Source organism: Notolepis coatsorum (assembly GCF_963971535.1).
Source record: "Notolepis coatsorum genome assembly, chromosome: 6".
NCBI lineage: Eukaryota > Metazoa > Chordata > Actinopteri > Aulopiformes > Paralepididae > Notolepis > Notolepis coatsorum.
The window spans coordinates 136,021,971-136,043,458 of NC_140170.1; the positions used below are offsets into that span (position 1 = coordinate 136,021,971).

General features: G+C 42.7%; 1 protein-coding gene across 1 annotated transcript in view; it reads right to left on the reverse strand.

The window, feature by feature from the left end:
* cse1l (CSE1 chromosome segregation 1-like (yeast)) overlaps positions 1–17,170 on the reverse strand; it is a 53,548-nt gene extending 36,378 nt beyond the window's left edge. Inside the window, exons 1-7 of the mRNA XM_084316411.1 lie at positions 17,092–17,170; positions 15,983–16,075; positions 15,690–15,832; positions 14,718–14,819; positions 10,398–10,543; positions 10,209–10,299; positions 19–126 (exon numbers count right to left, since the gene is read on the reverse strand). Of these exons, the coding sequence (XP_084172537.1) occupies positions 19–126; positions 10,209–10,299; positions 10,398–10,543; positions 14,718–14,819; positions 15,690–15,832; positions 15,983–16,067 (675 nt within the window). The 5' untranslated portion in view covers positions 16,068–16,075; positions 17,092–17,170. The remainder of the gene's footprint in view (positions 1–18; positions 127–10,208; positions 10,300–10,397; positions 10,544–14,717; positions 14,820–15,689; positions 15,833–15,982; positions 16,076–17,091) is intronic.
* Between the last annotated feature and the right edge of the window lie 4,318 nt (positions 17,171–21,488).

Sequence of the window (21,488 nt, forward strand, 5' to 3'; positions counted from 1 at the left end):
AAAGACAAAGGAACCCACCTGGAAGTTAAGACTATAGAAGAGCTTGGAGATGAGTGTGAGAGAGGAGAAGAGGACCTTCAAGGCATTGATGTCTGTAGCATGAGTCTGACACAACTCAATGGTGGCCTGAAAACAGTAAAACAGACAGAAGTATTGAAATATTGAAGGTTGGGAACATTTTGGCCATGATTACACATTCTTTTTAATCCACTTTTTCTCCTCCTGTTTTTCTGTGTTTTTCTCCCATCCCAATTTAGTCATTATGCCAATTCCCCCGTCCCCTTCTTGGTCGTTGCTCACATGTGCCCCCCACTGGTCGGTCTAGGGAGCCCTGAAGTCTATCAGATGCTTCCTCCGAGACATAGGAGACAGCCAGCAGCATCTTTTCACCTGCCAGCGCGGACTCTCATTGGCGAGGTGTAACGTGTGGGAGGTCACACTAGCCTCACCATCTCCCTCCCTCGCTGTGCAGGCGCCCTGACCGACCTGTAGGAGTCGCTGTTTACAACGACCAGAATACCACCCCACGGCTTCCCTCCCGCTGACTGCCAATTGAGCCAGTATGACGGCAGGCCAAGCCGGAGGCAACGCTGACAGCCGGATTCGATACCAGTGTCTCTCGCGTTGGTGACGAGCGCTTAGTCCGCTGCGCCACCCAGCCGCCTCTGGCTATGATTACACTTGTAATTTCAATGCAAGTTGCCATCCAATCACACCAGGACATAGTGATGGGTGAGAGCCAGATCTTGACTTAGACTTGCATTGAGATTCTAATAGTCTGGATGTCATCCAGCCACAATGTGCATATGAGCCATGTTAAGAAATAGATAGGAAAATATAGGAAAATGTGATGTTGACAGATTTAAATACAGCATGTAAATGGAGCATGATGGTCACACAGCAATGTTATCACAGTGTCAGATCTTTACGAGATATTGACGGATGCAAAGGTGTGGAGGACTCCTTAACACATTTCTTTGGTTCTGCCCACATTTAATTCAGAAAATGTTGCGACATATTTCAATGGTTTTCTGGAGTCTATGAAAAAGACATTCCTCCTGATCCTGAGCTAGATCTCTTTGGTTGTTCTGAAACTGCCTTAAACTATCCACCAAATGAACAATCAGCACTGATGCTGTGCATTGTTATTATTTTGAAAGACTTGGAAGTTACCCACACCCCCTTGTTTTCATAAATGGCTTAACACTTTCAGCGCCAGCCGCTGTAGCCATCCTTGTACTAATTGCGCCACCGCTGTAAGAGAGGGATTTTCACTGTGCGTCGCGGTGTTTGCATGGCTATAGGCCTGCCGCGATAAGCAATAAATCGATTAATTGCCGCGATAATTAAAATGAATGCAATGATTTTGACGGGCGCGATTAATTGCTATTTGCGCGTTTGTTTTAATGAGGCGGACCCAGTGCCCCTTGTCAGTCACTGTCCGTGTTGGGAGGCGGGCCGCTGGCTTTACTACAGAGCACAGCACATTGTGTCTATTCTACTAGCATTAACGTTACTCATACAAACAGAGTAAACACAGTTTTCAATCAATCAATCAACAACAACATTAACGAGACCCTCGTTGTGTCTATTCTGCTAACGCTAACGTTAGCTAACGTTAACGAGCATTAGGCTAACAAGCTGTAACGTTACCAGTCGCGTCTATTTGCTAACGTTAGCATTAGGTAATAACCGGTTTAAAATGGATGGTGATTACCTCACGTTGTGTCTATTCTACTAGCATTAACGTTACTCATACAAACAATCAATAGCGAGTTATATTGATCACGCTATGTACGATAGCCATGCTAAAACGCTAGCACAACATTAGCACCTAACCTAACAACAAGCCTTAACAAGTCAGCGATCTTTTTGCGAGACTAAACTCTCCGCTCGGTGGCAAATTGTGTTGATGTCGGTTTTGTTTAATCAATAAATGAGGCAGAATACACAGTGACTGTATCCTTTGTTTATTGCACTTGTGCCTGCTGCAAACATAATGATTATGAAATCCTAGAGACGCGTCTCTATTCAGTGGTCTGCAGTGTTTCACGTGACTTTTCTGGTACCCAAAAAGTACCTGAAATAATCACAACAATACTTCCGGTCCGGTCGGTGGGCTTCAAAATAAAAGTCTTAAACACCGGAAAAGACGGAGCGGTGGGCTTCAAAATAAAAGTTTTGGGAAATAAATTTCTCCAAAAAAAAAAATTCTCTAACCGGTCGCAATAATATCGCTTATCGCGATATTTTCGGGGGCAATTAATCGCCCAGCAAAATGTGTTATCGTGGCAGGCCTACATGGCTATATCTTTATTCTATATTATAGCTATGGAGACAATACTATGGCTCATTTGACATTAACTATCCCTCGTTCAACATGTGGAAAAGAATACATTTTTCATGTATACGTTTGCGTGTTATAGCGTGGTGAATATTGTAGTTTCAGAGTGATCCTGGCTAATTCCTGGTAACTGTGCTATGGAGCGATATGTGAATTTTGCTAAAAGCGTTTGCGTTGCTCGCCTGGACACGCTACTATTTCCAAATCAAAGGTATATAATAGGTATTATGTTTCATCATGAATGCATGAAAGGGGGGGGTAGTTTTTTGATGCTTTGATAGTCAGCAACGGCATAAGTTTGGGAGCACGTTACATATGATCGTTGCGATCGATGTGAAATCATTGTTGGATCAAAGTAGGATTGATGTCATATAGTCCTTACCTTTACTAGGAGGTATCCCAAAAAGAATATTCCAATTGTCTGATCGCGATTTCCAGTATTGATGTCGATCGGGTCCCTGACATGAAGTGGCACAAGATATGCCTCAAGTGTGCTGAACGCGTTTTGAAGTGGTCGGATGAAGCTATTTACCGTACTTTTCGCACTATAAGACGCACCTGAATATAAGCCGCAGCAGCTAAATTGAATGATGTGTACATATATAAGCCGCACTGGACTATAAGCCGCAGGTGTTTTAATGTTTAATTCAAATCAAATCAAATTTATTTGTAAGGCCCGACAACACGCGTTAATGTGCCCATGGGCCGGACACGTCTTCTTTAAACAAGTCAAGAAGAACCATAACAGTCAAGAACACCATAAGGTCCAACAAATTTAAAATAAATGCAAATAAATAATAGAATCAGAATGCAAGCACTCCCAGACATACCCCACGCGAAGGTAAGGAAAAACTCACTAAAACCTAACAGGAAAAAAATGCTCCACAGGCAGTGTGGAGGAGAGAAACCTTAGAAGGGCCATTGAAGGGGGGGGATCTCCCTTCTTAGATGTCGATGATAGTAGTGTTGCAGACTAACAGTTGGTAAGCATGCACTCATGTGTGTAGTGAAACACAGATTAGTGCATGCAATAGCATTAGGGATGGGTACCTTTCACATTTGAACCGATACGGTACCGGTACCTGTGAATCGATACCGGTACCCAACGGTACCTTTTTTCGGTACTTTAGTCTCAAAATTAAATTTACCTACCTCAGTAGTGAAAAAAAATCCAAAATTCAAATAACTACAATTTCGACCGTTTTCAGCTTGCCATTGCTACGACTGCTTTGTTGTTGAATCAAGTCAAATCCTAGGTAAGCATATATTGTGCGTGTAAACGTTGACATGAAAATAAAGAAAAATGTATAAAAAAAAAAAAAAAAAAAAAAGATTATAAAAAATTAAATTAAATAAAAATCGGTAGCTCACTTGAATCGATACTCTGTAGTACCGACGTGTTTCGGTTCGGTACCTTAAAAGTACCGAATTCGGTACCCATCCCTAATAGCAACTGAACATTTTCTCTGCCTGGCTGGTTGCTGGCTAACTAACGTGGCTAATCGTCCCGGGAGCTAACGTCTCTGCCTGGCTGGTTGCTGGCTAACTAACGTGGCTAATCGTCCCGGGAGCTAACGTCTCTGCCTGGCTGGTTGCTGGCTAACTAACGTGGCTAATCGTCCCGGGAGCTAACGTCTCTGACTGGCTGGTTGCTGGCTAACTAATATGGCTACTCGTCCCGGGAGCTAACGTCTCTGCCTGGCTGGTTGCTGGCTACCTAACGTGGCTAATCGTCCCGGGAGCCAACGTCGGTACCTGGCAGGTTGCTGGCTAACTAGCGTGGCTACTCGTCCCGGGAGCTAACGTCTCTGCCTGGCTGGTTGCTGGCTAACTACCGTGGCTATTCGTCCCGGGTGCTAACGTCTCTGCCTGGCTGGTTGCTGGCTAACTAACGTGGCTATTCGTCCCGGGAGCTAACGTCTCTGCCTGGCTGGTTGCTGGCTACCTAACGTGGCTAATCGTCCCGGGAGCTAACGTCGGTACCTGGCAGGTTGCTGGCTAACTAACGTGGCTACTCGTCCCGGGAGCTAACGTCTCTGCCTGGCTAGTTGCTGGCAAACTAACGTGGCTAATCATCCCGGGAGCTAACGTCTGGCTGGTTGCTGGCTATGCACTCGACTGTGAGGGGGAGGAGGAGGGCTCGACTGTGAGGCGGAGGGGCAAGTCATGCACTGCTGCAGCAGATTTACGAGTCTGATCTGACGGTCACAGAGCTGAGGGAGCGAGCCCAGTTAGCTGTAAAAATCCATAGATTAGCCACACCGTTATATAAGCCGCAGGGTCGAAAAATGGGGGGGAAAGCCGCGGCTTATAGTCCGAAAAGTACGGTACTTGGCTTGGTCTAAATTAGATGTGACACACAAGGTGAAATAAGGTTTCAAGGGGTGGGCGATACTGCCACCTAGCAGGATGCGGCCGGTAATTGAACTCTGGGGATCTCAGAATGATTTCCTATGGTAACACCGAGGTCCGTGACACTGCATAAAAGAAAAAAATCGAATAAAAGAAAAAACGATGAAAACCCAAGAAATCTCTGGTTTTGGCGCTCAACCGCTGGCGAGATAACCCGAGAAATCTCGGGTCTGGAGCCCAATGTGTTAACGAGACGATGGAGAATCTGTTTTGCTAAATCTAAAGTAGTCTATATAAAAGATAGATAATCACTCTGTAACCTGCCCATGGATGATAGTAAGGGCATACGAAGGAGGGAAAGGAAGGGTAATATCAGCACTGTACCGGGCTATAATGACCAGCAAGGGGCACACGACCGATTATATAAGGGAGAAATGGGAGAGAGAACTAGAGATAGAAATAACAGGGAAGGAATGGGGGAACATATGCGAGGTGCAACATTCAACAACAGGATCGAGGATATGGAAAGAGTTTGGATGGAAAAACATAATCAGATTCTTTATAACCCCAGAGCTGAAGGGAAAATATGCACCAACACAAAGAGCATGCTGGAGGATGTATGGGAAGGAGGGGGCAAATCACACGCACATATTCTGGGGATGTCAGAAGCTGAAGGGGTATTGGGAGGAGATAGGGGAGGCAATGATCAGAATATTAAGATACGGGTTATAGTGCACTGCAACCTTGCCCAAGCCCGACGGGGCCCTACCCGACGGGTTCGGGCTGGGTAGGGCTTTGTTTTTAAATAAATAATTCGGGCTCGGCCGGGCCGGGCAGTGCCCTCTTTAAAAAAAAATTTTTTTATTGCGTCTTTTTATTTTTTTGCGCTCGCTATACTCATAGGGTTATAGGTTAACCTTAAGTTTCTGTTTCATTTTCGCGTAACGTAGTGCTGTCATCAGAGCGTGAAAGCCTCGTGTCTGAGGAGTCAAGATGTATAGGTTAACAGATAAAATAAGGGAAAGTTGCATTTTTGGAAACATTTGGATGTCTCCCTCCGCAGCCTGCAGGGAACTCGAGGGGAGCGCGCGGCTCAGGTGGATGATAACTCGAGGGGAGCGCGCGGCTCAGGTGGATGATAACTCGAGGGGAGCGCGCGGCTCAGGTGGATGATAACTCGAGGGGAGCGCGCGGCTCAGGTGGATGATAACTCGAGGGGAGCGCGCGGCTCAGGTGGATGATAACTCGAGGGGAGCGCGCGGCTCAGGTGGATGATAACTCGAGGGGAGCGCGCGGCTCAGGTGGATGATAACTCGAGGGGAGCGCGCGGCTCAGGTGGATGATGAACAAATTAACCAGACCGAAGCGGCATAGGTTGAAGTTGGAATATAGCCAGTTGGCGAATGTTTTAATTTGTTCTTGGATGTTAACGTTGTTAACGTTGTTCAACGCCTTGCTGACATCAACACAGCGAAGTGGTGAGTTTGATTATTATTATTTGCTGGTGTCTGGGGTGACGTCGCTGCTGCCCTGTTCTGTTGCGCTTTCATTATATAAATGTTGCTCTGCTCGAAATCTTATTTATGTTTTCTGTTTGTTTGTACAGTGACTGAGTAGGCTATTGTGTCGTGTGTGTGTGTGTGTCAAAGAAGATTCCATATAGCCTTCAAATTACGAGTTTTACGAGGCTGACTCGCGCTGGGAAATAGAATTTGCGAAAAAAGGCTATACTGGTTGTTAGTTTTCAGCATGATAATGTGTTATTTAGTTAGACCTATTGGACATTTTTGTTTTTGTTTATTTATTAAGTTAATATATAAACAATGTTTAGAATATTTAAAACAAAAAAATTAAATAATTTTTGGCTATATGTTATAATATATATATTAATGTTTCTTTCGTTTTCACTATCTGTTATTTAGGTAGACCTATTGAACATTTTCGTTTTTGTTTATTTATTAAGTTCATATAAAACCGTGTTTCGAATATTTAAAAAATATTTAAAAAAAATTAATAATAAATAATAAAAAAAAAAATCGGGTTTTCACGCGGGCTAGGGCCTAAAATATTATTTACAGTCGGGCTTATTTTCGGGCAGGGCCTGAAGTTCACGGGCTCGGGCTGGGTACGGGCTTCATTTCAAAGCCCTTGCAGACCACTAACGGGTTACCACAAACAGGACTGGTGCTCTACTTAGGAGACCTGACACACGAGGGAATACAAGGGGGGGACAAATATTTAATAAAGATAATGTTGATAGCGGCCAGAAAAGCAATAACAAGACTGTGGTACAAAGAAGACCCACCGACAATAGCACAATGGGTAGGAATAGTGGAGGAGATACAGGATATGGAGAGGATAACACACATGCTGAGGTTACAGGAAGAGAAATTTGGAGAAAGATGGGGAAAGTGGGAGGATTACAAGGGGAACGAAAACGACATCACAGAGGAAGAACCAAATGCATCACAAGAGGGCGAAGGGTAAAGGAGGAAAGAGGTTCAAGGAGGGTCTCTGAACCCATGTCACACACTTTTGACTTAGTTAGTATTTTCTGATTTTATTTTTCATTTTTTTGGGCATTACAATTGTATTACATTTTTTGTACTTTATTATTTATGTCTGTTTAACAATGTTGTATTAATAATCAAGGAAGATGTGGTTTGTAAATGGGTGAATCAAAAGGCAAAGAGAAATTTAGTATAAAAGAAATAGAAAGGGCGAAGGATAAGAGAAGAAGGAAATTCAAGGAGGGTCACTGGACCCATACCATACATATTTGCCTTAGTCAGTGTCTAATCCTTTTGAGTAGGTATTAAATTTGTTTATACCTGTTCAAGGGCGGTATACAATCAGTCTGTGTATTAAGTGCCTGGAAAAACAACTGTAGTGGAAACATATAACCAACAATGCTATTCATGTAACCATTTATGTTCACTGCATTCTTTCATATTGTGTTATGGGATCCATTTTTGTGTAAGTGTTGTTCGTCTATAAATGTTAATAAAAATTAAGTTAAAAAAAAAAAAAAAAAAAAAAAGTCTCTCTGGTCTGCATCCCCTTAACACATTGGCACCCAGCCACGAGTTTATACAGGTTTCGAATCCATGCGTTGTGGACAGGATCACGTATAAAGCCGTGGCAAGTTGTTATTGCTTTTATTGCATTTTAATAACCGGGTCAAGGTCGCGGAGCGGCACTATATATTCCCTAGTCTGTGAAATCGAGAACATGCAATACCAGCCAGATCCTCTTAGGGGCGCCATCGCGCTACTGCAATGTGCCCAGTGGGCGAACGGATGACTTTTTTTATTTTATTTTTTAACAATGGAGAATTTTAGTACCCGGATCATGGATCTACAGCCTGTAGCGTGGATTACGTTTCGAAATCGCAGATTTCACCATGGAATAAGGGGATTTGTCATCAGCCAATGAACATATCGATCTACCAGATGCCGATCGATAATGGGGAAATGCTCGGCGGTATCCCACCGACTCACGGTAAGACCCTTTTCACCTAAATTACATTCGGATCAGCGAATGTGGCTAGTTACACGGACACTGTTATTTGTAATCAATCATAATAAACGACGTCGCCCGTCCCCCCCCCTTTCATGCATGGGACAGCCCCGATGATATGCAGTTTGAGTTATTTCTTTAGCATATGTAAAACGGAAATGCCGTTGAATATAACGTTAGCAGCTATTAGCCCTATAAATAGCTTTCCAGAAAAAATACGAGACAAAATCCGCTATAATGCTCACTGCGCTATAAAATGACAACCTATTGATGCATTTTTTTTTCTTTACGCCATTTTGAAGGGATGGTTTATGAACTCAATTGACAATGAGAATGGACAGATGGCAATACTATAAAGTATATATATAGCTGTACAAAAAGACACCGGTCTGTTTACAAAAGCTGGTCCTCAACCACTATATTAGACGCATCACAGTGGTCGCCAATGTGTTAACAATTGTGTGTATTGAGCCATACTGTACTGTACCCATTCTGCAATCTGTTAAAAGTTTTCAATCAATCAATCAGACAAATGTATAGAAAAGCTTTTATTATAACCATATAACAAAGAATTATATTATTGTTTATGAAAATGTTTTAGCCCTATGCTTGATTATTTTAGGCATGGCAACAAATAAAATAATAATAAAATAAATAAATAGGCTACACGTCTCTCTTTTTGTGTTACAAATTGTGCTCACCGATATGAACATAGGCCTCTTTACTTACGGTACTTTATGGTATTCCACCATGCCATGTGTGTTTTTATTTTATAATGCTCATGAGTCATGATTATTGCTGAAGTATGAGTCATACAATACTCACTGGCTTTCATAACCTAACAGACTAACTTGTCTTGCTCAAGACTTGTTTATGAGTTTTAATAAGAGAGCACTATCTCTCAGTCTCAACCAAAGCAATGCAGGTAGACTATAACCTCGTTCCCAGCTTTATCTCATGAACAATTTTGATTGACAGTCGATTCTGCCAATTACTTGCACCCGCTTCTGCTGTTCTTACCACCAATCGGCAATCGCTTATTCGTTTTTTTACTTCCGGGAAGTCCGCCATTGATTTAGACGAGAGAATCAATAACAAACTTACCGGAGTAGACTACCAGCTCTCCGCAGGATGACCAAACGAGTCATGATGATTTTACTGCAACGAATGTTATAATAAAAGCTTTTCTATACATTTGTCTGATTGAAAACTTTATTAACCGATTGCAGAATGGGTACAATTCAGTACGGGATCTCTGAGCAAAGGAAGGAAGTGAGCTATGAATGACCAACAACAATGCTATATGTTCAGGTAAATACGCTGATGTTATTGAACGTGTAACTATAACGTTAATGCCACAAAACGAATGCCTTTGTTAATCATAAGTAACTTTGATGCAGTAGCGTGTGTGTGGGGTTGTGCAGGTCGCTTGACTGAAACTTTTTTCTACTATTAGCGTAATCCTGTTTCTCGAGTCGCTGTGTGCGTCCTGCCATTATACTGCAGTCATGGCGTGGCCGCGGTAGCAAAAAAATGCCCTTTGTCATGATATTTGACGCCTGATTGGCTCAATTTAGTTTCAATCTGTATGCATCTACAAATCATATTATACCAGGTAGCCAATTGACGGGAAATCCGTCAGACTCCGAATCAAATGGACGGAACTCTGAATCAAATGGACGGAATTCCGTCTCAAGACGGAACGCTTTAATGCCTGCGTGTACACTGGATAATTGATCATTGAAAGTGTAATTTTGTGAAAACGACTCAATCACTATAGAACCTTATCTGGTAGCCATCTGTTTTTTCATGTAGTTTTTTTTTCTTGTATTGTTTTCATGCGTTGTATATAACATTTGTATATAATCTGAAAATAAACATTTTAAAACTTGAAAAAGTTTAAGGAGTCCATCATTTCAATGTATGTTAAATTGTATGCAATATTTTTATTATTAGGAGTGCTACATTAATGTTGGCATCAGTCGCCACATACCTTGAACAGTTCCGTCAGAGGTAGAGCAAAAGTGTCCAGGACCAGTTTGATTTCCAACCACAGCTCATTTGACTTGAACTCATGACGATACCTAAGAAAACAAGACACCACTGTGTGAGACAAAGGCAGAAAGAAATGGCAAAACCTCTCTTCGCAGACATCATTTTCTATGAAGGACAGGAGGTGTACCTCTTGAAGAGGGAGTGTGCAGTCCGAAGCACTCCGTCGATGATATGGAAGTCTCCACTCTGGAATCGGGTCACCATCTCAGTCAGGAGGTCAGGCCACTTCTGAGGGAAATCTTCTCTTCCAATGATACTGATGGCATCACTCAACTACAAAAAAACAGACATAAGGTTGAAGGGGCACGCTTCTAGGGCTGTCCCCTCTTAATATATTCATCTGTACATTTGGTCTTAGTTGACCAAGAAAACTTTATTAGACCATTAGTCATTTTTATGCATTTTCTTCCATGCCGATTTGTCATTTCCTGAAAAAGATTAAGCACATCTCTGGTAAATTCTAGATTTAGGGTGTGTTCACACCTGAAAGTCCGGGGATAGTCCTGACAATCCGTGGATAGTCCGGACTTTCTGGTGGACCAAATGTGAAAATGATACATTGTTTGATTTTGGTCTGCGTTCACACTACCCTGTTTGGTGCGGATCTAATTTGTAAACAAAGGAGATGCTGTCGCCAAGTCGTTAATCTATTGGACTAGCACTCACAAACGTAAACAGTTGCCGACAGCGTCTCTTGTGATAAAGCAGAGAGATACTGTCATTACGAGCGTGGCGCAAGTCGACTAGAGAGTAGAGATATAGAGAGATAGAGAGAGAGACTGTCCGCACGCGGAGAGAGAGGCAGAGAGAGAGAGGCAGAGAGAGAGAGGCAGAGAGAGAGAGGCAGAGAGAGAGGCAGAGAGAGACTGTCCGCGCGCCCAGGGCTGTACACTGCGATGATATCATCGCGAATTGCCCCTTTAATTGGCCGTTGCGATTGGTAAATATTATCTGGGGGCGGGCTTGCGAGTAGTGCTTTCAAGCCTTGGATTCGCATTTCACTCCTAAATTATCCAAGGCGTGTGATGACGTCACTCACGCGAGCTGAGCAGTGAGCACTCAGCAGGTATGATCAGCGGGAACAATCGACTGAGCACTCACTCTGATAGGGCAAGTGTAACGGTGGAATATGTCCCCGCGTCGGCAAAATGTCAGGCTGAACGCGCGATGCATCTTGTTGTAGCGTCTTTGCATCATCAAAAACCGATGCATTGATATAATTTCCTCTCATCCACTTGTCAGCAGTGCACTGTGACTGCACACACACACAGCAGATACTATTGCTTCGCTACTACATATAAGGCGAGAGCCGCGTCACAGTTATCAACAAACAGTGGAAGTCGAGGAGACATGAATAGAATTGCTCAACATGCTAACGCTAGTAGCCTCTGGCTAACGCCAGTTAGCCGTTCAGCTAACGCTAAACTAGTGTCTTCTAACTAAAGTGACTCTGCAACACCAGTACCATTAGTGAGGAGGGGGGGGTATATTGAAGACGCTTGACAACAGGGGTTCAAAGATAACTTCACATTTATTGGTTATTCATTTCTTAATTATATCGCTTCATGCAATCCATCCAGGCTGGCTGCCTCCGTGTTGTTGACATAATGGAGCTACGGTCGTCGGAAAGTATAGACGACGCATCCTAGTGAGTGACATCATCAACTGTCGTGTGTCTCTCTCTCTCTCTCTCTCTCTCTCTCTCTCTCGGCTTTATTGGTACTTCTACATGTTGCCAAAGCAATATTAAACATAAACATGGATTACAAACAGATATAAGTACATACAAAATATCATTGTAAAATATAGTATATACAAAAATGTTCATCATAAAATAGAACATAAAATATTACGGCATATCTATCTCTCTCTCTCTCTCTCTCTCTTGTGTGTTTTTAGCTAAAGTGGATAGAAAAGACAGTTTATGCAAAAGTCTTCTTAGGCACCCAAGAGTTTTTATATAAATTGTCTTACAGTAGATTCTTTTATTTTTAATAATAATATAAGCTGCATATAAGGAATACAACCAAATCCTCTGTCATACCATAAAATTGTATTATTTATTATTATTATTTTGCATCGTGTTGAATCGTATCGCCCCGAATCGCATTATGTTGAATCAAATCGTATCGAATCGTATCGTATCTCAACAGGGGGTAAATCATATCGCATCGGCCGGTGCTTCAAATGTATCGATAATGTATCGTATCGTTGGCACCGTATCGAGATGCACATCGCATCGGCCTCAGTGAGGAGATGCACATCCCTACAGTATAGGGCCCAGCTGCAGCTCCGGAGAATCCTGGCCGTAGCTGGAGGCTACTCAGTCAGTACACACAGACAGTGGAGCTGGTTGCATATAGCGAGCATTTAGACTTGTTGCGTGGTGGCGATGTCTCGCAGATAATACAACTACAAGTATGATTATATAATATATATATTTTATTAAAAAAAATATATATAAAAAATTTGCCCCTAAAAAATATTTTTTGCCCCTAAATTTCTCATTTAGGGGCAAGTGTGCCCCTAGTGAAAAAGCTTAGCGTACAGCCCTGCGCGCGCCTGTCATTCATTTGAGTTGGGTCGCGCGCAAGCCGTCACTTGGCGCCCCAAGTTGGGTCGCGCGACCGTTCATACCTGTACAAACCAAACGGACTATCGATCTAAAAGGGACCATGGTCCACTTAAAGTGGACCAAACAGGGTAGGTGTGAACGCACCCTTAAAGAGGTCCTTCTGCATAATTGAGTGTGGGAATTGGGAAACACAATTTTACAGACGCAAAAGCGATTAGTCTAAAGATTATTATGTTTACTAGGAATTTCTTTAGTGGAGGACAACCCTAAGAATTTCACATAATATAATGTCAGTGGCCTTGTGAACATGTGCCACTCTTTCCAAAAGCTATATATCTGAGAGGGATCCCTTGAATTTGATCTAAAATCTAAGCGTTGACTTTGTGGAGCCATGAAATGGTGTCACACACAAATTAGGTTTATACACTTGTATTACTCGCAGGTCTGTACCAGAATTCAAACCTGACATAAGAACTTAATGGGCCAACAAATTAGTGCTCCAATGGAGGTCTGTGGAGCAGCTAAGGTTGCAAAATTTCTAGACTACTCCAAAAAGGTGGAAATGCTCCATGGGAATTAATGGGAAAGTATGGTAATTGACAGGTTTCAAAATGGAAATACAGGTGTAATTTGCACAGGCTGCATATGCAGATTGAAGCAAACAGTTTACCATATTATGAGACATAATTGCAAACCCTTGTAATCGAAAAAAATATTAAAAAAAAAAAAAAAAAGTACCGTACTTTTCGGACTATAAGCCGCGGCTTTTCCCCCCATTTTTCGACCCTGCGGCTTATATAACGGTGCGGCTTATATGTGTACCAAACCCTAAAATATTGCTTTTTTTACTGCATTGAAATGTTATTTATCTGTTCCCTTATTTGCTAAACTTAATACAACTTGTAAATGAGTTAATTCTTGTTATTTGTCCGACAGTATTGTGACAATCCCCTCTGTGCACGAACCCTTACATATGGTAATTAAACATTAAAACACCTGCGGCTTATAGTCCAGTGCGGTTTATATATGTACACATCATTCAATTTAGCTGCTGCGGCTTATAGTCAGGTGCGGCTTATAGTGCGAAAAGTACGGTAGTAGTAGTTGAACTTGAATTAACGAGTTGACATGACATTGTATTATATTGTATTATTTAGAATGCTCTGCTCATGTTATTAGAGAATATCTCTTTGAATGGAGAGTCATCCATACGTCTTACACGGCATAATTTTTTCATATTCAAAGTCACTGGTAAATTACCGACAACACAGAACAGCTTTTAGGTATGAGTCCTCCATTCATTTCTGCTATAGTCCTTATTACCATGGCAATCACTCACTGCACAATTGCCAGCATTTTAGCAGATTGTTATTCATTTAAAACATCTTTACATATTTCACCTTGTATCCTTCTGCTGTATCCAATCCATCACCTTGCACAGTCTCTCCACTCATGGGTGTCTCTCTGCTTTCCCATCTACTCTCGCCGCAAATGGACTGCATTCATAATTGACAAAGCATATCCTACCCTTCATCTGTACCGTCACTGATCTGATATAGAATTAACATATTAAAACCTTAATAACATGTTTGTATATCCAGTTTTGATTGTTTCCTAATCTGGTATATATCCGATTCGCTCGCAGCTCATGCTGAAAATATAAGCAAGCGGCCCACGGCCCAGGGCCTGGTGTGCCCAGTCTAATCTGTTAACAAGGGTGCTGAAAGGAAACTGACTGCCGATCCCAGCGCTTCAGGCCCGTTTGCAGCGTTTGTGTCCACAGTCAGTGTGCCAGCCCCATTAACCCCAGGCCTATAGACTGCATTCACTCAAACCACTTTGATGGGTCGAGCATTACATGACAAGACAAACCTGTTTTTGAATCTGTTCTGGGCTGCTTAACATCAGATTCACAATGTTGGCTTTGATTGTCGTTCGGTCTGGATCCGAAATTTTATTTGGTTCATCTTCAACCTTAGAAAAGAAAGATGCCAAAATTAGAACACATGCTTTCATTTACATTTCTTCAATACACTGGTCAACACGGTTAGCACACATCAGTCTTCATCAACAGCATTAAAAACAACAATATGACCTAAACACCTCAAACAGACACTTACTTAGCCCCTTTCGTGACTTTCGGTTTGCAAGCCTGGGGCTTTTGTGACCGGAGTCACTTGCTTTTACGCCCCGATTACCCAGTAAAGAAACGACCAAGCGTCATCAAGGGGCTCGGGGTGTGTCAAGAATACATCATATCTGAATTTCAAAGATACCCAGCGTACAATATGGGTCTAACACAGCTTCACGATGGGGTCTGGAAGCTCAGAGTTGCTAATAAACATTTTAAATCATTTTTATAAAACGAGTGTACTCACAGAGCGAACCTTGGCAAAATGGCTGGTGCGTCGGCTATCACTGCGCTCCCTATCGGACCCTGTTGGTCATTACCTATAGGCCATTACAGGGTAGAATCTGCTGAGCGCGTCTCCTGTGTATTGTTGTAATGACCAACAGGGACCGATAGGGAGCGCAGTGATTGCCGACGCACCAGCCATTTTGCCAAGGTTCGCTCTTGTACACTCGTTTTATAAAAATGATTTAAAATGTTTATTAGCAACTCCGAGCTTCCAGACCCCATCGTGAAGCTGTGTTAGACCCATATTGTACGCTGGGTATCTTTGAAATTCAGATATGATGTATTCTTGACACACCCCGAGCCCGAGCCCCTTGATGACGCTTGGTCGTTTCTTTACTGGGTAATCGGGGCGTAAAAGCAAGTGACTCCGGTCACAAAAGCCCCAGGCTTGCAAACCGAAAGTCACGAAAGGGGCTAACACTTACTATGCGCCAATTCCTCTTGATGTAATTCTTGAATGTGACTGCAGCACAGACCCGGATTACATTGTCCTGAGATTTCTCCAGCAAAGTGAGAAGTAATATGGGGTAGTTATGGTTTCCTTCAACAGACTCGAGAAACTTTTCAGCTAGAATTAAAAAAAAAAAAGGGGGGGGGGGATTTCAGCACATCATTACAGATACAATTTAATCGTTCAGGTTATTATTAAATCAGACCAGCACATTCTTTATGAACAATCTGATGGTCAAATTATCTCATTTAATCAAAAAGTCCTCACCTGGACGTCTCACGGAGGGATCTGGATCCAATGTTTTCCTCATGAACTCAGTCAGGGTTTGAAGGTTAGCATCGTTCAGCTCCATGCTGGTAGCTACAGAAAAATATTAACATTATTTACAAATTATAATGTAAATAAAAGTTATAGACTACAAAGATAAATACAACAGATTAATATAAATAAAGTGTTTTTCAGATAAGGTTTTTTTTTATTTTTATAAACAGACTAGTAGTTGGTCGATTAAGTGACGAATGAATGGTTGGTTGGGCTCAGTCTAAAATAAATACAGGCCGACTTGATGACGTTCGCTGGATTACTTTGCCATCAAGCTAGTGCCCCATACATAATAGAATTAGCTCTCCTGAAACAAGTTGTAAGAACGATTTATTCTTAACAATCCCCAACAGTTATCATTCCTTTCATATGCATTATTAGCTAAACCTCCAGTAACGTTAACGCGTTTAGCACAAGTACATAATGTTACATCCAAATGTGACTAACATGAGCTAGTAGCCGCCGAGCAGCCCTGACAGACGAGTCACTGACTGTAGCTATAACTTAAGGTAATGTTTATTATTAACATGTGCCCCATCATGCATTAGCTACATACCGGTAAGCACTACATACAGGCGGCTCTGCTCTATGGCTCTGCTAGAGATAGAGAGCTGAGCCGACTGTAGTTTAACGTCCGTTCAATCTAATTTGGTCACCATCAGAACATCATGCTAACGTTAGCTTAGCTCACATAGCATAGCCAAACCGCCGCTTGGTTGCAGCTAGTTACCCTACATACGGATATTGGGTTAGGATATTGCCACATGCGATTCCTAATAATTCAAACCAATCTACATATTGGCAAAACAAAGCTTTATATCGTTGTTGGTGCCCAACTACAAACGTTAGCCAAGTAAAACGGCGTGGTGAGCGACCTCCCCGCTCCACTAAATAGTCATCACCGTCACCTCAACTTGCTAACGTTAGCGACTGTCGACTAAAGTTACACGTGTAACTTGACTACTACCCTAACTGTGATTAAGTAAATACAGCAATGGATTATCGAAAACACTCGTGGATATAACTTGAACTATTTCTGGCAATGAATGCCCTACCGTGGATGTGTGTGATGGAGGTTCAGTTCGTCCTGCAGTGACTGAGCTTCAGTTTCAAATGTCTTGCAAGAAGCCAACCGCGCGGCCACATTACTGCGCGCGCGCAGACACGCCCCTCTACCTTTCGAAAATACTTTGATTGATTGATTGAAAACTTTATTAACAGATTGCAGAATGGGTACAATACAGTACAGCTCAATACACACAATTGTTAAGGGGATGCAGACTAGAGAAAGACTTTTCGTCTTGTTTACATCAGGGTTCAATTCAACAGGACAGGGGGGGGGGGGGCTGTACATTGGAGGTGGTTCGGTGGGGGGGGGGGGGTTGGGCAGGAGGGGTGGGGGGCAACTGTACAAGCAAAACTGTACATTGGAATATTGACAACCATACTTGGTCATTTACTGTACATTGGAGGGGGTTGGGTTGCGTGAATACTTTGGGCAGCCGAAGAGTGCTTCCGCATTGCCCTGATTGGCCGACGCCCGCCTACCCCCGTTTCGCCCTACGCCTGCGCATTCGATTCCCATCAACACATAGGTTAATAGGTTTTGTCGTCACTACATTGACGCGATTCCGCCAACACATAGGTAATATTAATAGGTTTTGCTATGCATAGAATAACAGAACAGATTGACAGGTGGTGACAAAGCACTTTATGCATTCGTCACTACATTGACGTGATTCCCATCAACACATAGGTAATTAACAGGCATGTTCTGCAACATATCCACTCTTGAACAATGAAAAACTCCTTTTTCTCCTATTTACAAATTCCTGAGAGAGAGAATTGCACCCTGAGAGAGGGAACTGAGAGAGGGAACTGCACCCTGAGAGAGGGAACTGCGCCCTGAGAGAGAGAACTGAACCCTGAGAGAGTGTATTGTTTGTCTTGTTTCATGTAAAAAAAGAGACGTTGCTATGGCGTGTTCTGTGATTAACCAGGGCGGCGTATTCACCTGGGGGAGCCTCATGCGCATGCGCGGCGTAGCACGCAAACGAGCACCTGAATGAGCGTAGAGCTGATATTCACGAAGGAGGGCGCTGGCCAATCGCAGCAACGCGGAAGCACTCTTCGGCTGCCCAAAGTATTCACGCGGTTGGGTTAGGACATTTACATGGGCCAGTTTCGAATTGCAGTCTCCCGTAGGTGTTCTTTGAGAGTGTTTTTGAAAGTGGGTAGTGATTCACATTCCTTTACAGCTTTGGGTAGGGCGTTCCACATTGATGTGGCATAATTGCTAAACGTGGTTAGTCCCTTGTTTGAGCCGAATCTGGGTTTAACATGATTTGTGGAGCTCCCTCTGGTGTTGTGATCGTGGTATTCACTGACCTTTGGGAAGTATTTTGACACAGTACATGGGTACCTTGGTCGTGTAGTGTATCTTGTAGACCAGGCCCATTGCAAGTTGCTGTACTCTGTCGTCTACTCTAAGCCATCCTAGGTTGTCAAAGTGGGCAGGGGTGAGGTGGGTTCTAGGAGTAAGGTCAAGCAGTAGTCTGTTTGTTTTGAGATGTTTGTAATTTTGTTTTTAGCGCCTTTGAGGTGCTTTGGTACCATGACGTGCAAGCATAGTTGTAGGACTTCAGTTTAGCTGAGTAATTACCTAATTTTAAGTTATATTAGTTATGTTTAATTTAGCCAAAGCTTAGTTGAGTAGTTTCAAGTTTCAAGTTTCTTTAATAGTTGTCATACAGAAGTACAGAATACTTTCATACAAAATGCTTCTTACTGTTACGCTCCAGAGACTGTGCTAGACAAGATAGTATCAAATAACATAGTATAGCATGTAATTTAGAAGAAGAAAATGAGGTCACAGTGTTCGGTATAGACATATGTACAATGTTCTGAGTTACCATATAATATACAATACTATGCAGTGTACTAATGTACAGTACTATCTAGTGCAAAGCAGAAATGGGATGAGGTACAATTTAGGTACAATTTACAGTAAGGTGTACAAGTTGTAGTGCAATCCTTCATCAATAAATATAAAGTGTGGGGAGTGGGTGCTACAGTGTGTTTGTTTAAAGTGGGTGTGTGCTATAAAGTGTGTGGAGTGGGTGCTACAGTGTGTTTGTTTAAGTGAGTGTGTGCGTGTGGGTGTGTGTGCTATGTGCGTTTGGTGGTTGTTGTTGTGTAGTGTTCATTCATTGTTCGTTTAGCAGCCTGATGGCCTGGGGATAGAAGCTTCTTCTGAGTCTTTCTGTGCTCGCCTTGAGACTCCGGTATCGCTTGCCTGACCGCAGCAGTTCAAAGAGGCAGTTGTTCGGGTGACTGGAGTCTTTAATGATTCTCTTAGCCTTGCCCTTGCAACGCTTGTTGTAAATGTTCTGGAGGGTGGGGAGCCCCCCTCCAATTGTGCGTTCGGCTGAACGTGTCACTCTTTGTAGTCTGCTTCGGTCTTGTGCAGTGCTATTCCCAAACCAGGAGGTGATGTTGCCGGTCAAGATGCTCTCTATTGTACATGAGTAGAAGTTCTTAAGGATCTTCTGACTGACTTGGAACTTCCTTAGGCGCCTGAGGAAGTAGAGGCGTTGTCGTGCCTTCTTCACAACACTGTCAATGTGTGTGGTCCATGTCAAGTCCTCGGATATGTAGGCTCCGAGGTACTTAAAGCTGTTGACTCTTATGTACTTATGTTGTTAAATAACTATGATAACTTGTGGCTAGTAACACTATTTTGACCTATTTGTTAATAGTTGTATAGCCCTAAATAAAGTGACAATTTAACAAAGAAAAATATAACTCTTATATTTGTACACTTATTAAGTAATAGTCACCTTTAAATACACTTCAATTCAGTTTTCTTTTACTATCCGACGCCGGCCCCTCTCCCCCAACAGAGATACAGGTCTCCACTTCCGGTGGTAAGGTCTCCTCTCAGGAACGGAAGAAGTCCCCTTATTTTACCTTCAGGTGCAGTTTAAGGCTGGGTCCCTTTCCTCTGAATCGACACCCCTTACCCTTCTGCTTCCCAGTGGTTCTTTTCAAACCTGCTGATCACAGAAGCACAACTCGCCTACTAACGCATTCGGTTTCGGCTTACTGTGGCCTGACTGTACATTGAGCCAGACGCATTTATGCCAATAGGGTCATAATGCTCTCTGACCGGCCGGTGACGCAGTCGATAGAGATCTCATAGTCCATCATCAAGTCAGGACCCCAAGCAGCTAATTGTCCGTAGTACCTATCAGCCACTCAGTTTTGAAACCTACGGTCTTCTCCCCATCCCACTTGCTATGGGTATGGAAACTTTGACCGTTTTCACCAGCCTGGCCTGTTCACAGCAGGTGCTGTGCCCCTTCCGGTGCACTGCCCTACTTCTAGGTGTGGACCGCCGTCCACGTACCACCCAGTGCCCACACTTACTTACGTGCGACGTTTCCTGGGCCGACTAGACGGAAACACAGTAAGATGTTGGTCATCTTGCCAGACACGGGGGCCATTCAGTCTCTCCCCAGCGACTATAGTGTTAGTTTAACGTGTGCAGGGAATCTTCCGATTCCACCGCCGCCTGCTACGGGGTAGAGGTTCGGAGTGCCTACCTCCTCCCTACCCCGTACACATTTATATCGCAATAAGAGCGTCCGTATTACAATACACGCAATGAACACTTACATAGTAAACAGTATAATTAAACAATTCGTCGCTAAGAGCCTATTGTACCCGTTTGCCGCAGCGTAACGTATTGAAATAAACGCCCAAGCTAAACACGTTCTATCGGGATCTTCGCCGATCCTCGCCTTCTGAAATTAACCTTCTCATGGTTAACAGGTGTAATGGGAAATATTAAAGGACTAAACGATGAGCCGTTTACAAATCATTCTGAGTCATTATTAATAATAGAAAAGTTTATTAACAAATAAGAAGAACGTTTATTTCACCGTGGCCACGTATGAAAGGACAGTCAACAGCCAGAGACAATATGTTAACCCACTAGCGTCTGGCCGAAGACTGACCCAGAACGCTGTTCAAACGTATGTCAAATACACAGTTGTCAGACATAACATAATATAGCAGATATGATGATGAAGGTAAACAAAATGGTTTCTCAGTAACTGGAGGCAAACAACAACTTTGTTATGACTGGTAGGATGTCAGAGTGATCTTAAAGAGACATACACACATTAACCAGTCAATCTGGTCATATTGAAACTCAAGCTGTATAACATGATATCTCCACACAGATATATAAGAACATGATAATATTTCCACGACAGTTCCCTCCTCTGATAATAATCAATCATTATCACTACATAAAGACAACAAAAAATATTATCATCCGCAAATAATAAAAACTCAGCACAAACTATTTTTATTATCTAAAAAACAAAGGGTCCTCTACATAGACCCTGTGTCACGTGCAAAAGAGAAGTTGCCATAACAGTCAACC